This window comes from Pholcus phalangioides, unplaced genomic scaffold (genome assembly GCF_987345545.1).
Source record: "Pholcus phalangioides strain wild (caught in Gottingen) unplaced genomic scaffold, Ppha-v1.0 ptg000013l_1, whole genome shotgun sequence".
NCBI lineage: Eukaryota > Metazoa > Arthropoda > Arachnida > Araneae > Pholcidae > Pholcus > Pholcus phalangioides.
This window is the reverse complement of record NW_028301606.1, coordinates 25,972,556-25,994,085: the sequence shown is the minus strand read 5'-3', so window position 1 is coordinate 25,994,085 and position 21,530 is coordinate 25,972,556. Positions and strand designations below refer to the sequence as shown.

At 38.2% G+C, this 21,530-nt stretch overlaps 1 protein-coding gene across 3 annotated transcripts in view; it reads left to right on the top strand.

Annotated features, from left to right (window-relative positions):
• Positions 1-21,530, top strand: part of LOC149078862 (tripartite motif-containing protein 2-like) — a 57,117-nt gene that overhangs the window by 23,567 nt on the left and 12,020 nt on the right. Inside the window, exons 1-3 of one of the 3 annotated variants that reach the window (XM_089241030.1) lie at positions 3,565-3,699; positions 14,153-14,291; positions 17,777-18,120. In XM_089241030.1, coding sequence (XP_089097156.1) covers positions 3,674-3,699; positions 14,153-14,291; positions 17,777-18,120 — 509 coding nt within the window. In that variant the 5' untranslated portion in view covers positions 3,565-3,673. Of the gene's footprint in view, positions 1-3,564; positions 3,700-14,152; positions 14,292-16,108; positions 16,427-17,776; positions 18,121-21,530 lie in introns of those variants that run through there. The other 2 variants (XM_089241031.1, XM_089241032.1) reach the window with 2 other exon arrangements.

The following is a 21,530-nucleotide window of genomic DNA, read 5'->3' as shown; positions in this document are numbered from 1 at the left end:
CTATCCGTTTACTTGATTTTCACCCGTTCATTTCTTTATAATAGCTGGAGGCTACCAACAGCTCGGTCAGAAGTGGCTCCAGGGGGCGTGATCGCTCCTCCCAAGAGCTGAATAGTACTGACAAAAAAAAATTCGTTCCAAAAATCGTTACGATCTAACGAACCTACACATTAAGTCCACCACCCAGAAATCCCCGCCCAAGCCCCGTTGAAAACTACTCAGCCAAACGTCTCTGATACCAGTAGTAGGAGCTCTAATGTCAGTTTTTTTCTGGGAGCTTCCTGAAGTCAATCTTCGGATATTTTTTAATAATCACTCATCAATAAATCATTGTTTTTTTTTTCCTCCCGATGGAAATAAGTTTCCTCCGACGACATTCAAATTTCCAGACCATATTTTTCATGATAGTTCATTTCTGTAGAATCAGGACCAAAAAAAAAAACCAGCGATTTATACTCGGAGCTGAATTTCGTGACCTTCCGTAAATTACTTTTTTGTGACCTTTCGTATTCCCCCTTCAAAACTAAATCAATGGCAGCACATATCGAAGACCTTTTGGAATAGTAGAGAGAATGTTCATAGTCGTTAATAACAATCCCCTACGAAACTCGTTTATTTCTAAGCCCGACGCGGAGTTTTTAAGCAATTTACTTACATTTTCAATTAACTCTTTCGAAAATTCGCTTTTAAGACTTCAAATGAATTTTAAATGAGGTTAAAAACCATTTTTTTATTTACAATCCGTGACAGACATTATATTCCACATATTGTTTTATTTTCCTGAAGGGAGTGTTGTTTGAATAACGCATTGTTCTACCCATTAATTATGCAGTCACGATATTCAATTTAACAATAATTAGCCATTTTTTTTTGCAAAGTTGAATGCGAAATGGTAGTCACGGTTATGAGAGTACAATTGAAAGAAGGCTACCGTTTATTTAGATTCTTAATATGGCGGTCGTGTGCTTTCGATAACATTAATGTTTCAATGTGATTGATTAATTATTTCTTCTAGAACAAAAATAAAGGTCCATGTCAGTACGAAGGATCGTGGTCTAGTTATTGGGAAAGTTTAGGATTTAATTAGACTGTAGTTACTGATTGTCTAAATGGTTTTTTTTTATGGGGAGAGAGAGTGTCTCGCATTCAAATTAGAATGAAATGTCCGCAAGTTCAAGGATTTATTGAGGAAACATTTTTTTTTTCTTGCCTGCCAGGGTCTTCTGAAGATTTTCGTGACTTTATAAAAATATTCATTCCATATATAAATTGGGAATGGGCCTAATATCGGAGATTAGGAAAGTCTTTCCCATTGAAGTTCTTAAAATTCTCTTCAATGTTACTGCGTTTACACAGAACTTTCAAGTTTTATGGTCATGATCATGCTCCTCGTGGCCTCTTCTATATTGCAATGTGCGATTGAATTTTAATCATCCACAGAAAATATTTTAATTGAAAGAAGACTAGTGAGTGAGTAGTAAATATGCGTACCTTCCTCGGAGGCGCTGCACATCTCCTAGTCAAGGCACGAGAGCTTACAATATTTCTTTTTTATTCATATAGACATTCTATTCCGATAGACATGGTGAATGCCTGTCTCGATTCTAGAACTCTGACAAAACATGCGGATTTTGTATAGTCAGGGCAAGCGTAAATATCTTCGAAACTCTGGATAAGCGTACATATCTTCGAAACTCTGGATAAGCGTGCAAATCTTGGGAACTCTGATTGAGCTTAAGAATTTAAAAACTGTGGGTGAGTGTGCAGATTTTGGAAATTTAGGATAAGCGTACAGACCTTGAGAACTCAGAGGTTTTGAAATTTTGGGTTGCTGTGAAGATGGGTTCCTGTGCCCAGGATGAGGGTGCAGATCACGGAATATCAGGGAAAACGTATAGATTTTGAAAACTTTGATCATGTGTGCAGATATTGCACACTCAGAGAAAGCGTGCAGGAGGGGGTAAACGTATTCGGAGCTCAGGATAAAAAGACCGATCTCCAAAAACTTTATGTAAGAGTGTAGGTTTTGGAAACTCGGAGTAAACATGCAGATTTCAGAAATTCAGAACAAGCGTACAGATCCTGGAAACTCAGGGCGAAAGAATTCAGATCCTAGAAACTCATTGCGAGAATGCAGACCTTAGAAACTCAGGATAAGTGTACAAATCCTATGAACTAAGGTTGAGCGTGCAGATTTTACAAACTAGTGGAAAGTGTGCAGATTTTGAAAACCTAAAGGATAAAAGAGCAGATCTTGGATACTCAGAGAAAACGCGTAGATTCTTTAAAGTTGGAATAAACGTGCAAATCTTGGGACTTCAGGGTAAACGAATAGATCCTAAAAACTCTGTGTAACTTGAAACTCGGGGTAAGCATGCAAGATTTTAAAAATTCGGGAGTAAGCATTCAGATTTTGGGAACTCAGGGCAAAAGTGCAGATCTTAGACACTCAGGAGTAAGCGTGCAGATTTTGGAAACTCGAGGTAAGTGTGCTGATTTTGAAAACCCAGAAAAAAGTGTGCAGATCATGAAATACCAGGGAAAGCGTGTAGCGTGTAGATCTTAAAAAGTTGATGTAAACGTGTAGATCTCATAAACTCAGGGTAAGCCGTAAGCATGCAGATTTTGCAAACAGGTAAAATGAGTAAATTTTAGAAACTCGGGGTGAGCTACTTTACTTTAAAAAAAAATTAAAAACCCCTGGTAACGGAATTTTCGACCCTACCGAGATATGAATGGATCATCCTTCAACGACTGATGGATGATATTTCGCCAGTTGACTACACACTACTAGTTTATAATATTTGGAGCACTCTTGAGGGGGGGGGGGGGGATTGACGAATCCTTCCAGTATCTGGAACAAAAGAGACAAGTTTAATTGGAAGCGTGAAAACCGCTTCAAAAAAAGAAGGGGGTTATCCAAACACTTTCGATAGCCAAATCTGGAACCTTCAGCTGTCAACACCCTGACCTTCAGCAGCTTGTGCTTTTGATATTGTTTATGAAGACCAAATGAAGAAGAACTGACCGTATAAAACATCAAAAAAGAAGACAAAGTATGAAGTTTAAAGTGTTATTTTTTTTTTGTTTTTCGAGTGGCCATAATGAACCGCAAAAAGAACAGAAAATATTCCATTATATACAATTACGTAGTTTTTTCTTTTCGCGCGTCGTGTTGTTGCTAAAATATGTTCAACCTCATCTTATACTCGAACGACCAACACGTTATTTAGTATGAAAGGCATTGATTGTCTTTTGTCTCTCGTTCCTTGTGTGGTCTCTCTCTCTCTCTCTCTTGTTCTGAGAGCGAGAGAGTGGCCTTTTCTTATATTTTCGTAAGAAAAAGGCTTCGTTAAGATTCCATTTATTTATTTTTTCATATGTGTGTGTAAGAAGAAAAGTATATATATATTTTTTTCTCGCGTGTATGATTAATTGATTGATTGATGTGGTCCTCGATCAGTTTATGGGCTTCATGCCAAAGAAAACTCTTCAAAAGTGTTTTCCTGTGGTGCGCTTCTCTCATTTTTTTTTAATATTAAAAGACAAACCACGAGAGAGATCAGTTTCATTTTGAACACTTGTGTGTTGCGGAACGTCATCTGCTGTTGGTGTCGAGTTTCCGATCCAGGTTTCGTTTTCATGTGCTGCGTTCGGGGGTTCGTCGAATACGATGGAAATTTCCTATTTTCGAATATGGTGAGTCCGATTGATATGTTGGTATTTGTTTCTAGTTTGAAAATACGTGCAGTTAAATCAGTACCCAGGAAACATTGATGCTTTCCAGTTTAAAATTGTAGTCATTTCCTTGATGTGCTATAAGCTGAGAAAAAAAGACACTTGCTTGAACTATTGCCACTTGGGGTGACTATTGCTAATTGAAGCTACTACTACTTTTGACCGTACATGCATCTCGTACACATTCCTCTGTGGAATTTCTAACGGATTGGTAAATGCAGGAACTCGTGTTCTTAGTGTATGTGTGTTTCTGACGTATTTATGTTTCCAGAGTTATATGCTTGTTTTGTGTTCTGGTGGTGTTACTACCCATCTTCCAGAAATAAAGTGAAAAGGACAGATGCCGGAGAATTTCCTCATCAAGACTTAAAGCTATATGAACCAAGAGACATAAGCAAAAAAAGATAACTAAACTTTCCACTGACGTAATACTTGAATGACCCCATATTCAATGTTAATGGCAATTGAATGCAGTGTGTGGAGATCTAAGGATACACTCATATTGCCGACTAGCTACTCTCAAATGCATTAACACCTATATGATTGATTATTCAGATATCGGATGGAGGAACGGACCAATAACCTTCATCAAATGCGATATCCAACTGTTCGATTAGACTCGTAGTACGAGTGCCAAAACCATTTTCAACACAAAGTTGACAAAGCCCTGGAATAATCCGCGTTAACGTTGTTTTAGATCTGAATTTTCGATTTGATTTAGCAGAAATGGGACTTGTGAAATATCCATTCTTGCGGACTGGGTAAAAATTCAGGTACACGCGCCGCCATGCGGGAAGCCCAATCAATCACCCCAAGAATGCAATAAACTATTTATCCTTTTGTTGATGACATTAACGTGCGAGCAAAACCAGTACTGAGCTTGGCCCCTGTAGTGGTGGAATTGGTCATAGTGACGGACTCGCACCGCGAGGATCCGGGTTCGAACCCCACCGTCACCACAGTGGTGGTCGGCTGAAGTTGGTTTGCTGCGGTTCCCAACTTCGAGGGGCAAATGCGAGCCGATCTCCCCATTAAAAAGTCACACCACAGACCTACAACGATAAATTAATCAATCATTACACTTCACTCATAGTTAGAAAAAACTGGTGGCATCACACTGCAGATAACAAGCATTACACAGAAACAAACTTCACGTCAGGTTTCATTACACATACACGCACATTCCAACATGTATTAATTTGTTAGAGGTTCCGCAGAGGAATATGGAGAAGGAGCATGTCTTGTTTAGTAGTAGTACTGAGCTCGTGGCCCTAAATCAAGCAGAATGCCTTTAAATTATTGAAAGCTTTCTCTAATTCTGAAATTATTTCTTTAATTAATTCTAGAATTTGTATTTCGTTCATTAATTAAGAAATTATATATTCGTTTCATCACAATTTCCAATTCTTCCATTAATTTTCAATTAATTATTTCACTAATATCCAACTCTGTTTCATTATTTTTACAGTCGGATCCCGTTATAACGAACTCTAAGAGACCGGAGAAATCACTTCGTTATAACAAAATTTCGTTGTATAGAAATCCCAGGTTTTAGCATTACTCCTATGTAAACTGATCTGGGGGATTAGAAAAGTGTTCGTTAAAACGAGATTTTCGCTATAACGGTATTCGTTGAAACGGGATTCGACTGTATTATTATTTCATTAATTTCCAATTATTTCTTTCGTCAGTTCTGGAATTAAGTGTTTGTTTCATTATTTTTCAATTTTATTCATCACTTTCGTTGCTTTTATTAACTCTGAAATTAAGTATTTCTTTCATTAACTTTGAAATTACGTATTTCTTTCATTAACTATGGAATTACGTATTTCTTTCATTAACTCTGAAATTATGTATTTCTTTCATTAACTCTGGAATTTTGACTCTGGGGCCCAACTCAGCCGACGAAATCGTTAAGATGCCCCCTGAAATCAGTAGCGCAACAAAAAGGGTTTATAACCAGATTAAAAATGGATTTATACGACTCCCGTGAGAAGTCTCCTGATCGCGACTAATAGGTTAAGAACCCCTGATTTAATCGAAAATCAAGACTTGAAAAAACAATTGCCAATCTAAGAATCATAGATTTTCGATGTCAGAACTATCATTACCACATGTTTCCTGCCATGTTGGGATCTTCCTCTTGTCAGACAGAACGTCCATTTCATCTTCCATTTGGCTTTCTGCCGAGATAGGGATAAGGAAAAACGACAATTATCTGCGTAACATTTTTATGCGGGGGAGGGGGGGGAGTTTATATGGTATAATTCCTTATACGCATTTAAAGCCATCGGAATATTAGTAGTTAACTCCAAAGCCACCCGTCAGTGTCAATTTCCTGCCGTTACATCGCCATTAACGAAGCGATGCAGTGGAAAATTGCCTTTTTATGAAATGGCAAATACAACACAATGAACGTCTTTCTCATGTCTCTTGGGGGGGGGGGGGAAAGAAGCACTCAAGGAAATTAGGCGAGTGGCCCAAGGAAAGTGCCTCGAGGGGGGGGGACTTTTGATTAGAAATTTTCTTTTGGCTTTCTTTCGTATCATCCTTCATTCCCATTTGCTCATCCTTACTTCCACTCATGCGCGCACAAAAACATTAAGTGGCCATCTTTTTTTTTTTTACCAACCATCAGCAGAGAGCTGAAGAAAAGGTCGATATAATAAAGAAAAAAATAACTCAAAAATATAAGCCGGATAGCGGAAACTAAGCCATATTCATGGATTAGAAAGCTGATCCGGCTGGATGTCTGGTTGAAATGGATACTTTTCTGGTCAATACGCTTATCTACTGAAGGCAGTGGCGTACGCAGTGAGGGACACAGGGGTTCTTTCCCACAGACGACCAAAATATTTTAAAATATCTTTATATATAAATATTTATTCTTAATATAAAATTTGAAAAAAGAAGCATGCGCTGTCTTAATAAATTTCTGTTAACTCAAATGCTTTTTTAAGGTTAGTAACTGAAAATTCTCTGAAAACATACATTCTTTGTGCTCCTTTCAAAGTACCCTCCACTGTACGCCATTGAATGAATTCGATCGACGGAGACTTTCCTATACATAACCTCCTAACTTATATTTCATATTTATGCTATGCTATTGTAAATATGGAAAACCACGTTAAACTGGGACCTCTGCTGTCACCTAGCGAATAAAAACAAAATTATCTGTTGTAATGCTCATACTAAACCAATGAGCAGCATGAAAATGAGCAACACATAGTGTGAAACTACAGAAAAAGTCTCTCCGCAGAGAGCAGACAGGCCTACAACACGACACTGACAAAACATGAAAATTCGAGCATTCCCATCTTTACTTCAGAAAATGGAAGCCAGATGACAGCATGAACACGAAACAAGCGCAACTCGACAACATAAATACGTTAGGGCCAAGCATACACTCAGAACACGCATTCCGGCATGTGCCGATTCGTTAGAAATTCCGTAGAGGAATGTGTACGAAGTGCATGTTCGTTTAAGTAGTAGTAGTATATGAAACTACAAATTTCTTATTTTTCTACTCAATACCGGTATAAAAAAATTCTATGTGCCATGATATGTGTCACTGTATTTTAAAGTTGTCCCCAAAAGCAATTCCTGCAGCAAACATTAGTATACAATAACGGATATTTTGGTACATTAAATTTATACCGGTATGTAGTGGCGAATATTTGCTTCCAGAACACTCTCCATAGGCAGTTGAGGTTCTCCGACCAATGTGTGGCCAGACGGATTGGATGATCGAGAAGTAAGACGGCTGATTTGACTTGATACTGGAAGGTCCTGGTTGCTTTCTTCGACCAATTTACCAATACCTTCCCGCCTCCAACATTTGACGATTATTGCCAATGGTGCGATGGCCACACTACTCACCCATGACCATTCTTGGAAGGTATTGGACCCCTTAGGGACATGAGTGTGGTTTTGCTGTTGCTTCCAGCAAAGTATGTGCAACCATCTACACCACTTGGAGACACCCATGTGCGAGGCGACCACCGATAGACAGCGCCTTCATTTGCAACCTATCTCATTTATGGCAGTAAATTGCAATGCAGCGATATGGCCAGAGTTGGTGTTTGGTGAAGTGTAGCCAAGTATGTGGACCCAGAACATCATTTTGCCTGAGGTAGGGACCATGACGTTTAAACGGCATAGAACTTCCTACAACAGAGAAACTCACTGAACTCTAGCGAAGGGGGTCCAGGTACATATCAACCTAATTCGTAAATTTTTTTTCACTATAAATTAACAAGAATCAATTGAATAAGTAGAAAGGGTCTCACTCCCATATGAGGGTGAGGGGCCTCGAATAAAACGGGGCCGTAAGAAAAGAATATGGTTGAAAAGGGGTCATGGGTAAAAAAGAACCCCCGGCGTACATCATTTGTTAATTGATAACCCTAATAGTATTTTTTTTCTTATTCTGGTCCATTTCTGGTCCTCCGCGCGCGTGTGAACAAATAATAATTTACTACATGGTGTGTCTCTGGGATGTGGGTGTGTATTATTAGGGACCCATATTTATTACTTTTTTTTAGTTTTTCGAGCATTTTCTTCTTCATTTCCTTTCTGGATCGAGGTAATTGCCTGGTGGTGGTCGCTGTATTCTTGGGCGTAAGTACGTATATCCACGCGTGAACATTTCCTCTGCTCTCGTATGGCTGAAAGACTACTCTCATTTCTAGCAGCAGCAGGAGAAAAAAAAACGAGCAACGAGTTCCTCTACCTCATGCTGTTATATATCTGTTTTTGTGTATGTACTTTGCTCTTCCTATTCCTCCGATCCATTTCCCGATATATACAAAGCCCATACATCCACCACATACAAAAAAACAAAAGTCTATTCCCATCCGTTCGGATTCCATCATTCTTCGTTTGGGTATTTCCACTATCGATTTCTGTGTGATGATCATTTCCAACGAAAGAGAGAGAAAGAGAAAAAAAAAGGCATATGGCATTTACGGATGTCTCATTCATACCAATCAGGATTTGTTTGGACAGAAAACGAATGAAGGTCTCTGATGGAAGTAGAATAAGTTGGTGTATTTTGCAGTTTCAAAACCGAAAGTCAGATAAATACAAAATTTTTTGCACTCACTGTTCGAACGATGCTCGCAATGATTCTGCAATAAGTTGCAAAATCAACCGATATCGGCAGCGTTTTGTACTGGCTTTATGTGACCTATATGGGGTCATTCAAGTATTACGTCAGCATCGGGGGGGGGGGGATTTCAGATTTGCTGACTTTTGATGACGGGGAGGTATGAAGGTTGCTTACGCATCAACCACCCCTTTTTGAAGATATGAAATATTCTAAGCGGCTGACGAAATTTTGCTGACGGGGGGGGGGGGGGGGGGTCAGTGTCTTGTTGACTTTTGCCGACAAAGGGGGGAGGTCAAAAATGGCTGAAAATCTGCTTACGTAATACTTGAATGGCCCCCACCTACTTGAATGTTCTTTCACTCTTGCTTTTTTTAGACGTGTCTTTATAGACATCATGAAATTCTTCTCACTCCCCCCCCCCCCCCACTGGTGTGCACGAGAGAGCAGGAACGGTGTGCGGCATACATGTTGAATCCAGGTCCCGCAAGCTAAATGTGGCCCGCTACCACAAACCAAATTTTGTAAAAATAAACGAAGTGTCATATTACCAGATCACTCAACTGACCCGCGGTACATTTCCACTTTAATAAAGTTGTTCGCGGCACATTTCAAGACCATTTCATTGATCCGTTTTGCGTCTTCAGACCAGTGAATAGCCGTATTTAACGTATGATACAGGAATACGGGTAAAATATGACTTTCATCATCCCATTTCTATTTTCTTCAGCTGTGAAAGCGCTATCTATCGGTAAATTTCCAACTAATTTTTTTTTCATAGCAGAATCTTTAAACCCTTCTTTTGAGTAAAAGTAAACGAATTTTGTCATCGGTCGAACATTCCGACTTATTTTACGTCAAACTTGCGCGTTTCCGTGAGCCTAACCAAAACCGTAAATAAGTTCGGCAAAGAGTTTCAAAATTATTAAATGTTATCTCTAAGAAAACGATTCTAGCACACTACGAATCTCATTACAGAGAAATCTCTCCAAGGTCAAAAAAACACTTAAATACTTAAATCTCTCTCTCCTGCCATCTTCTTTTTACGGACCATTTCGCTCCCCTCCATTTTTGTTTTCTTCTCTGGGGACTAAGTAGGGAGCATCAGTAACTACACTTTAAACGAAGATAAATGCCCGCTTGAAAAGCGACAACCGAACGGTGTCCGTTTATTAGAGGAAATTCAATGGACCCGCCGCTTTTCTTTTTTTTTTTGCCCCACAATGCGGAGACGCATCCATCGTCCCGACCTACAAATGCAATTTGAGAGCCCGTGTGTAGTTCAGGAATTTTACTGCAAGAAAAAAAAAAGAATTAAAAAGATAACATTAAAAATACCATAAATGTAGTTTGAATGAGCAAACTTTTTTTTTAAATTATTATCATTCTTAAGTGTAATTCGATACATTCATGCGACGAAGTGAATCTCTATGGCGTAGGATGTTTCATAAGCGGAATCAGCTGTGTTATGTGTCGTTGGAATGGCTACTGGCCAACAACTGGTATAAATCAGCGTCATAAGAGCTCGTAAAAAAATCCTCTTGTCCGAGTTCCCAGCATTGCTGTTACATAATCTTGCAAATTTATTATATCTTATAATACGAAAATCTGCTGTATTCAGCATCAAAGATCGATCTAAAACGCTCCGTGATCCAGTGATCGTCGTGTTCTTGAAGTACATATAAGATACCTACAACAAGCAGGGCTCGATTTCTGAATGACAAGTGCAACATTCACTCTTAAGCCGGGTTTGCACAGGGCAACCTCATGTGGCTTTTCTAATTCCTGATTTTGCACAGGGCAACCTCATGTCAAAGTCGGGCCCTGGCTATAGGAATTTGTCTCATTGAACGCAAACTTTTTTTTAGATCATTCCATGAAAATTTGTTGGTAATCGATGCCATATAAATGCTTTTTTTTTGCCTATTTTCAAACTTTTCTTTGTAAAATTGCTTTTTTGAATTTTTCTTGCCATAAATTAATGTTTCGATATTGTTTTATGCTTCTTCGTGAATTTTAGAGGCCTTGTTCTGTGGTGCTCAGATATTTTCAAATTTGAAATAATTTTAGTTTAAAATCTTCAACCCTTACTACGAATTAAAGGGCCCGGTTTGTTGCATCCGTTATTACATCTGTTGCAAAATGAAAGGGTTTGAATTTTCGTGTTCCTACCGAGATGCCGATTTTTTTTCATTGTAGGTGATGGAGGGAGGACTTCGAAACTTCTCAAATGTTATGTAAGCAATCAGTGATTATATGTACAAATTATTTGCAATTTGGTTGATAAATTGGAACAGCGATCAAAAATTTGTAGATGCATGTGCCAGAGAAGAAATATTTGTGCTAGCGTCCTCTACTGTTAATTTAAAACATTAATTTCCTAATTGATGCATATTATAGAAGAATTTTATATTTCTTTTTTTTTTTTTTAAATTGTCTCAAGTTATTATTTCAATAAAATTTATTATGTTTGAGCTTAATTAAAGAGGAATTTGTTTCAGTCAAATATCGGTTAATTTATTTTATTTTAATTTGGTAGACAGATTTTATTCCACTTCGAGACAGTTTAAATTTCGATTTTGTGCGTGTTGAAATAAATTAGTTTCGTTTTTCAGCGTCATCTATTTTTAACTTTATGTATCATTTTATAATTTCATACGTTTCAACTTTGACAATATTTTGTTTCACTTTCTATCGGTTCTTTCAAACGAGAAATCAATTTCTCATAATAATTCACAAAATAATTGATTATTTTGGCAAGTTGTACCCACTTACAAAATAATGGGATACAGCGAAATATCTGTTAATACAATGTTTCTTCGGCCTTAATTAGCCAGAAGTATTAAAAAAACGTTATAAAAATTTATGTACAGTACATTGCAATGTAGGCGTATTTCGTTGCATTTAATTTTTTTTATGTTTTGAATGCAAGAACCAGTGGAAAAGGGGGGGGGGTGTCAAATATTTTGCCTATGGCAGTGGTCATTCTTTCATTACGTCACATTTCATTTACGGGGGGGCCAAATTAAAAAGACCCATGAAGTCCTCGGGCCACCAATTCATGTAATTTAATGACATATTAATAGAAGGGCACTAATGGGGGCCCTAAGTTAAACAGGGACAAAAATAATTGAAAACTTTTATTTATTTTGAAATTATTTCCTTCTCAATATATCTTGAAATCATTTCTTTCAATAATTATACAATTACACTTTTATTGATTGTGAAATAAATTTTATCAGAGAATACGAAATTATTTCCCTCCTTTATTTATAAATTATGTGTTTTATCAATTCTGCAATTATTTGTTTCAAAAATTCTAAAGTTATTCCTTTCAATAATTCTGAATTTTCACCAATTCTGAAATTATTTGTTTCATTTATTCTGAATTTTCATCATTTGTTCCGGATTTTTTTTTCATTTATTCTAGAGTTATTTATTTTATTTATCCTAGAATTATTTTTCTTTTGTTTATTCTACAACTATTTCTTCCATCAAATCCAAAATTATTCATTTCAACGAATCTGATTATATCTTAATTTAAAAGGTCGTGAAAACGTCAACGTCTTTTGAAACATTTAGGAGAGGGTCCTCAAACTTTCAGACACGGCGGGACCAAATTAAAACTTGAAGCCCGCGGGGCCATCAACTCACGTAATTTAGTGGCATCTAGATAGAATGGGCCAATGCCCCCCCCCCCCAAGTTAAACAGGGACAAAAATAATTGAAGACTTTTATTTAATTTGAAATTATTTCTTTTACTAATTATCAATTTTGATTAGTTCTGAAATAATTTTCCCACTAATTCTGAAAAGGTTTTTGATTACTGATCAAGCCCATTAATTCTGCGATTAATTTAAATCTGAAATTACTTTAAAAATGATTCTTTAATAATTTATTTCGGTAATTCTTAAATTATTTTCCTTCTCAATATGTCTCGATTTGTTTTAAAACCTCCCGAATTATTTCTTGCTTTAATTCTGAGTTTTCAATAATATCGTCGGGCCATGAGAAAAAGCTCCGAGGGCCAAATGTGGCCCACGGACGTTGAAGACTCCTGGCCAAAGGCATGTAAAAATTTTAACCGGGCATATATTTTTTCCCAATCTTCGACGATGCTATTTTCAGAAGTAATGATTTCGTCTTTGGATGATTTTCCACAAAGACTTTCTAACGCTTTTCCTTTAGCGTCATTGTATATCATTTGTTTTCTAAGATTATTTTCTGACTCGCGGGTGGTTATGAACTCGCGGTGGTTAGGTGGTTATTCCTAATTGGAAATTTCTTGTACTATTTTCATCGGCACATGGACATTCTATTTGTATATCTCCAATTAATGCATTCGTTCATTTTGCGATATTTATAAATTAATAATTAAAATAGAGCATCAATGTTTCTCCCCGTGCTTACTAAAGATGAACTCCATATCCACAGAAATGATCATTTTTATAAACGCAGTACTTTGCATTGTATACTCCGAGAAAGTAACAAAAAAATATCTCTGATGAAACTTGTTTTGGTCACTTTGTACCTTTATCAACTGTCGCATATTATAATACATAGTATAAAGAGGGATGAACGACGTTCCGCTTACTGTCCAAGTAAGGGTAATGGAACTTACCCACGTTGTGTCCCAATCCGCTAACAGAATTTAGCCGGAATTTAGATGGAACACACTCGCCTGTGTGTATTCGTTTTTGTGTGTCCCCCCCCCCCTCCCTTAATCCTCAAAAAACCTTATTAAAGAACATTGATTTCCACAGACGCTGAAAAGAGGGACGTTTGAAGGATCGACTGTTTTCATATGACAAACCCTTTCTTTATGCTGGCTTGCGAAGAAACAATATGATCTTTACCTTCAGTGCCAAGGTAGTTACTTGTAACTGGTACATACTGTATATTTCATCACCAAGGAGCTCTCGTAAACTTTTTATTCTATCAACCCTTGCAAAATGATACAAAACCTGAATAAATATTAACCAGTGGTAAAAAATCTGTGAATGGCTATTTGTGATACGTGTTGACTGTTTGATTCTTCTTCAACATTTTTTTTCATCTCTCACACTGTAAACCTTGATTAAGCGGCTTAAGCCGTTATCAGCTCATATATATGCGTAAGATGCGAACAATAAACGGCTAGCACACAATAAAAGAGAGGAATAAAAAGAAGCAGCGTGTGTTTCCCTCTTTTGTATAAAAGCTGATATCGGTTTAATTTTGAGACGCAAATCAGCTGAGCACACATACACATATGCAAACAATGAGCAAAAGATTTATTTCTATTTTGTTTTCCTATCCCGAATACAGGTGGCTACGACAACAAGGTTACGACGACGACGTTTCTGCCGCAATGTCAGATACGAATCATACGCCGCCGGTTCTGAGGCAGATCAGTGCTCAGTTTCTCAAGTGCGGCATATGCCTGGATAGATATAACAGTCCTAAAGTAAGTACACTATTCCGAGTCTTTATATTTGGTCTACCCGAAAGTTCTGAGCGTTTTTGTTACTTTTGAGCAAAAAAAAAATTCAGGAACTTGGCCTTTAAGTTCCAAGTACATTGAATTAATTGGGACCGGGATTCTCGTTCGGACTCCATATTTCATGAAAAATTGATTCATTGATAATTAAATGAATGAATTGCACTGAAGAAAAATTTCAACATGAATAAAAATCAATGATCTGATGATGATAATGATTGACATTGCTTGACTCGGGCCCTGCACCTAGGTCCTGTTGACCCACCCGTAAAAAACACTTAAACTCAGCTCCTGCGTTAAACAACTATTGAGATCCGATAGATCCCGGTGCTTTTTCTTTCGATCTTTTCTTTTCATCAGAAATACAAAAACTATATCGAGAGAAATTGTGGAATTTCCAACAAGTCGAACTAACGATAACTCGAAGTTTTTTTTTGCTTTCCGCTGCACATTCGAGTCATCGAGATCTGACTGTATTTATGTATTTTCATTTGATGAATGACTACAGCCGCAGCAGCTGAAAAATACTCCGGAAAAATATACTGCTGGAAAGTATCCTCAGGACTTTCGGGACTACCTGATTCTCAACTTTTCATACTCGAGTATCCCCTGGAGATGTATAGCAGGTTTAAGCACCTTTCAGAAATGCGTAGACATTCGCTTCCCTTCAAATGCGTAGGAGATTCTCACGCTCCTAAAAATGCGTGTTAGGCATGCTTATGCCTAAAAATGCGTATAATGTACACGCACCTCTTCGAACGCTGAAGAGGCTTGGTATCCCTGTGAACGCGCGTTAGGCCGAACACATAGTGAGGCGACCACGAGGTACGGGAGTGCATAACAGAGACTAGCGACGAAAAAACAATTGTATTATTTTGTTCTATAACTCACATGCTCGAGCAGCGATACAAAGAAGAGAAAGAGGCTACTTACGAGGTGCGCGACTTGAACAATCCGGTTTGTTTTCACCTCGATGTGCTGATTTTCGCTATCTGCTGATTGGTCCGTTACTGCCCCTCTTCTGCGGACGCATCATCATAATCATCGCCACACCCTTACATTTTAAAAACCCCCTCCGGCTATTCGCTCTATCCCCCTTCTTTCTTCTCATCATAATTCTCGAACCGCTTATCTCTCCGCCCCACTATAACCACAGCCTATTAGAAAACGAACATATTGCACGCTGGTTTCCGATTGTGTGAGTCAGCGCCGTCACGGACTGGTTAAAAAACCTGAGAAATTAAAACTTTTAACCAACCAGCAACAGCGCCGACTTGCAGAAACAGAAACCAGCGTGCACTATGTTCGTACCCTTATAGGTGTGCTTACACCTAAAATTCATTTTCGTATCCCTAGAAATTCAGAATAGTCGTTGGAGATCCCTAGGAATGCTGGAGAAATGTGCACGCTTCTAGCCATAAGTAGGAGCCGTCTAAACCCCTGAAAATACGAAAGAAACTTGCGTACTATCTCGTGTATTTTCTTTAACAAATATTCTGCACGATTGTATTACTTTTGCTCGTTTTTACCTCCATGACTGATAATAGTTTTTCGTACCCCATCGAATGCCTTATCACATACCCCAAGCCGCGTACTACAGGCTGGGAGCCACTGACTTAATGGATTAAAACAATATACTAGTACACAAGTTGTGCAACTGCTTCCTTGTCTGAGCTGACGGAGTCTGCCGGTTGTGAATGTGTCTCAGAGAGCGAAATAGACATCCGAACCGAGGAAACAGTCGTTTACGGCTGTTATCGAAATAAACCCTCCAATGTTCGTTGTACTCGAGGAAAGTCTAGGTGAAGAGAGAGAGATATTTTTGGATGACATCCAAGGGTCCTTTTCTTCTCTGTGTGAATACTCTTCCAGTCGGTTTATCAAGAGCGAATAGTGAAGACACACGGGATCTTACCAAGCCTGGAAAACAGTTCCGGATGTTTAGTTGCCCTGAAACCTACTTCAACGTTTCTCTATACAGAGATTACCATTATCATCTACGGTCGAAGGATAGAAAAAAAGAACTGAGAGTGGATGAGAATTAACCTCTGACCCGTAAAAGATCGCCAACTGAAAGCGAGAGGTAATTAAATAACAAGAAGGTGGGTTTCAACACTCTTTTTTAGCTCTTTTTTTATGTGTGTGTCACCTGTGACCTGATATGTCATCATATACATATATCACGTGATCTCCGCATTTTCTCTGTCTGTATCGTATTCTCGCTTTAGTGGGGAACGTTTTGAATTGCGTATGCGTATTAATTCTTTTTCAAGGACTAGTGAATTAGTTCCATTTTCAACTGGAAAAAAAAATTCATGCATCTCTGTTAGTGGATTCCCGCGAAGGGGGATTGGTCAATCAGAATAACCCCCGTCCATATATTTCCTGTGTAAAACCTATAATATATATACACACACACACACACACACACACACACACACTTTTTTGTCTTTTCATGGAATTTGTATGCAGTAAATATGTGACTTTCACCTTTGATGTTAAAATGAATCCTTCCAAGGGTATACTGTTTACGTTCAAGTTCATTGCATAAATTACTATCGAGTTTTAATGGTTATCGGCTACGAATGAAAAAAAATCTTTAAAGATGTTCAGTACAGTGTTATACTACGAGAAATCTGTAGACGATGGACTGGCCACGAAATACGGATACGCGGGCTGACCATATTTCTTTGAGGTGAAAATGGGACATTAAGGTAAAAAAAAATTACCTGTATTTCTACGATCAAAGCAAAACCCCCAACATGCAAGAAGTTACCATCAAGAGTCTATAAAAACTGGACGTACGTCTAATACAGGCATCCTACATATTGGGCACCCGACTTCCCCCATGCGAACAGCTCAGCCTCATGCACATGAATCGATTTAAAATGAGAAAAAATACTTCAGTTGTAACTCGAATAATAACATTGTATGGCAGAAAGCAAAACAAATAGAGCCGTCTCAACGTATGAATAAATCCGGGCATGTCCTGGTGTCCTAAAGTATTCAAGAGTGTAGGGGGGGGGGGTTTCGTGATAATGAGATTTGTTACTATGCTTTCCAACGTGAAGTATGCGGATTAGTAGACAGATAAGAGCTCCAAAACATTACTTCCTCCCCCCCCATCCCAGTGAGGACACAATATTGGTTATTTTTAAGGCACCTACATTGACTGTATGTCCAGTTGATAGTCCCATATTAGAGACGTTTTGCATGTTGAGGTTTCGTTTTGATCGTATTAATGGAGGTAATTTTACTTGCATGACCCGTTTTGAACTCAAAGAAACATGGTCAGCGTGGTGTGCGTATTTCGTGGTTTGGAAATCTAATCATTCTAACGTAGTAGATGTTGCTGAATCTTGTGCACAACAAAATTCTTTCAATTATACTTATTTTCAATAAATTTTTCAAATTTATCAACAGAAACGATTTTTTTTTCTTTTCTTGCTAAGGTCCTGCCATGCCTGCACACTTTCTGTGAGAGCTGCCTGGTCCAGTACACTCCCTCGGAGAGCCTGACCCTGTCTTGCCCGGTGTGCAGACAGCAATCCATTCTCCCTGAGCAAGGAGTCGCCGGGCTTCAGACGAACTTCTTCATCAGGAGCCTGATGGACGTCCTGGATCAGCCTTCGCAGTGCCTTTGCTGTAAGGATAAGGTTCCCGGAGTGTCCAAGTGCTCGGTTTGCGAGAGTTTCCTGTGCGAGCAGTGCTCCCAGCGTCACCTGCAAGACAACGATACGAGCCACCATCGGTTGATGACCCTCAGCGAAATCGCGTTGCTGGAGGAACAAGAAAGGTCGGTGTGTGCTCCCTCCTCCTCCTCCTCCTCATACTTAGTATACGTACCCGAAATTAACCAATTTATTTTCTTTATTGCCATGGAAAGTAACTGCTTCGATTTTTCTTGACATGGGAAACATTTTCTACGTTATTCGTATCCAAAAATAACACTTTAGTTCGCGGAAATTCTGACCTCGCTCTCTCATGAATATTGATTTTCATTGAGCATGCGTTTACTTGTACAGTGATTCTGATAGAAATACCTCTAGTTAAAAATGCATGTGAAACTCACCAATTTTTCAACAAAATTTAAAATAAATTTTTTTAAGTGCATCCAAGGTGGTTCAAAAGCTGGGAACAATTTTTTAAAGATATATTCCAGCAAATAATAATAATGTTAATCATATGGAAACGGAATAAGCACAAACGCGTGTGGTTCAAAGCAAGGGTGCTGAACGTTTAGGAGAGTGCGAGCCACACTTCCTTGATTTCAAAACGTGTCACGGGCCACTTCAGTGATCTGTAAATGTGGCCTGGACAAATGTATTGCCCGACATGCGAGGGGCATGTATAAAAACAAAAAATTTAAACACTCGTTTTTTTCCCCCCCTTGATGTGATGCAAGTGTTCCTACACACATGCTAAAAGTTTTACAGAACTGCTTTCTTTGGGAGCTGTGATACAACAGTATAGTAAATGCATTTTGATCTATTTTTACTATCCTAATATTTAACAACCCGGTGTGGCCATAGCATCCCCCCCCCCACATTTACTGCAACTGAGCCCATAGCCTAGAATCTTTGGTAGAACCAGTGATGTGATTATATAGTCAACGTATTTCGATCTATTTTTACTATCCCAATATTTAGCAGCTCTCGGTGTAGTCATATAGGCACCCTCCTCCCATATACTGCAACTCAGCCCATGGGCTGGAATCTTTGGTGGGACCTCAGGCTAGAATTTTTGCACGGGTCTTGCTCTAAAATTTCTCGGTTCATTTCAACTCTTTAGTGAATTGAACTCCCCCTTCGGTAGGAAAAAAATAATAGTATTCATCCTAGGCTATGGTAGTTAGACGTCCCGGTTTCTAAGAAGAGTCCCTGTATTTGACTAATAAATGTCCCCCCGAAAAAATGCTTTCGGAATATAAAGCTGTTTTTCCCGGTTTTTTCTCCGCAAATCAAAGGTTCAATGAAATCCAATTATTTTCAAGAATATATATATATATAAATGTTTTATTTTGCAGCTTGAAACACTGCAGTACCCACCTTTTTTTGATTCCGAATCGAGAGGATCGGATCAAAAAAACATGGCAGCAAGTTCGGACAGAATATGTATCTTCCACATCAGTGCGGTACTAAATTAGGATTACCCTTACCAGACACAAGAAAATAATTGTAGAGGGTTTTTTGTTTTCTATTAGCTTTCTCGCAACAATATTCTTTGTACAGAAGAGAAATACGCGCAAATGTTGCTTGGAATAGAAAAGTTTTGCTTTAGGATTTCTGTTGTGCCATCTATCAAATAAAAGTAAAACTATCCGTTATGGTCTTTAAGATTGAATGTTTGTTAATGTAAACCAATGTTCAGCATGAAAATAAACAATATGTAATATAAAATTATAAACCTTTTATTTTTATGCTGCATAACGTGTGAAGTTTATGTGCTAGAATACCGGTTAAGATGTTTTTAAGTTTGTTGCTATAAATAATATTTTTATAATTACCAAATATACATAGTAACTGGCATTTTAGCACTTGAAACATCGGTATGCACCATAAAAATAAGAAAATATAGTTTCATGTTGCATATGTTGTTCATTTTCATTCTGCACACCGATTGACATCCAACAATCAATCAAATTTTAACAGACAGTTTTTTGTTTTTTATTGAATAAGTGACAGCAAAAGTCTCGGTTTAACGCGGTTTCTCGTATTTGTAGTAGAAAAGTCGAGTCGAAATATGAGATATAGGCTAATAAGTCAGAAGGTTGTTACACAGGAAATTTTCCACCAGATTTTTTTCCCCATCGGTTCAGAGATGATTCTCTCATTTACGCCAAAATTTCCAGTTTATTTAATTGGTCTGCAAGTAGAAAAAGATTGAAGAAAACACTGAACCGAACCGTATACTAGGCCCAGGCTTTTGGTTCCAATGGATAATTTTTTCCATTGTCCTGCGATTCGATACTATGTATATAATGAACTCACTGAATGCACATTTTTTTCTCAAGATGTCCCGGTTTTTATCAGGATTTATTCGGGTTTATCGGTCGCATGATCTAGCCGCTGTGGTGGTCGAGTGGTCATAGTGACGGATTTGCAGCGCGAGGACCCGGGTTCGAACTCCGCCGTCGCCACAGTGGTGGTCGGCTGAAGTTGGTTTTCTGTGGTTCCCTTCATCGAGGCGCAAATGCGGGATGGTCTCGCCACAGAGGGCAACCGGCCTACAACGATATAATTACTCAATCATTACACGTAACTCATAATTAAAAAAACTGGTGGCAGATGGCGGCACTATATATATATATATAACAAGTATTACACACAGAAACAAACTTTACTTCCGGTTCACCCCAACTACAGGCACATTCCAACATGTACCAATTCTTAGAAATTTCGCAGAGGAATGTGGACAAGGTGCATGTGTGGTTCAGTAGTCCCATGATCTGGCCATCCTATCCCAGGCCTTCGTCGGCCCAAGTCTGGTCCCCTACGTAAATCGGCGGTGGTTTTATTAGCTTGGTGTATTGTAACTTCGTGACTTCTTTTCCGACGCCAACAGCGTGGAAAATTATAATTAACGGTTTGTCTAATTTCAGATTTTTAATTGGTGACCGCATTCCTTTTAAAAAAATTTCGTACTTCAAAATTATATATATATATATATATATATAATTTTGATATTATTTATAGTATTAAATCAATTCATATTATTGAAATAAATTTAAGCAATAAATAATTTGCTATAAATAATTAAACAATAATGATATTTTTCGGGAATGTAAAATGTGGATTCGAGTATCCATTATTTTAAGTGACATGCCCGACGGGGCAGAGATTTGTCCAGATTTGTTGTAAATGTGCCACGGGCCATTCAAGTGCTCTGGAACTGTGTTTCGGATCACTTAAGAGATCCATATAAATGACACTTATTTCATTTTTACAAAATCAGGTTTGAGCTCGCTGGTCCACATCAGCTCCGAGGGCCACAGTTAGCCCATGGGCTTTGTGTTGAGCGTGTGCGATCTAAAGTGAAGTTTTGGTTTAAACCAGAAGAAACAAAAAGGAATAGTTATTTCCACCAGAGAGAGAGAGAGAGAGAGAAGGTGATGCTCTAGCTTTCTTTCTTTTCAACCGACCACAACTCAGTTCTATCGCCATGGGCAATTTACCACCTAGTGAGTTGTGCCGGTAGTGTAATTGT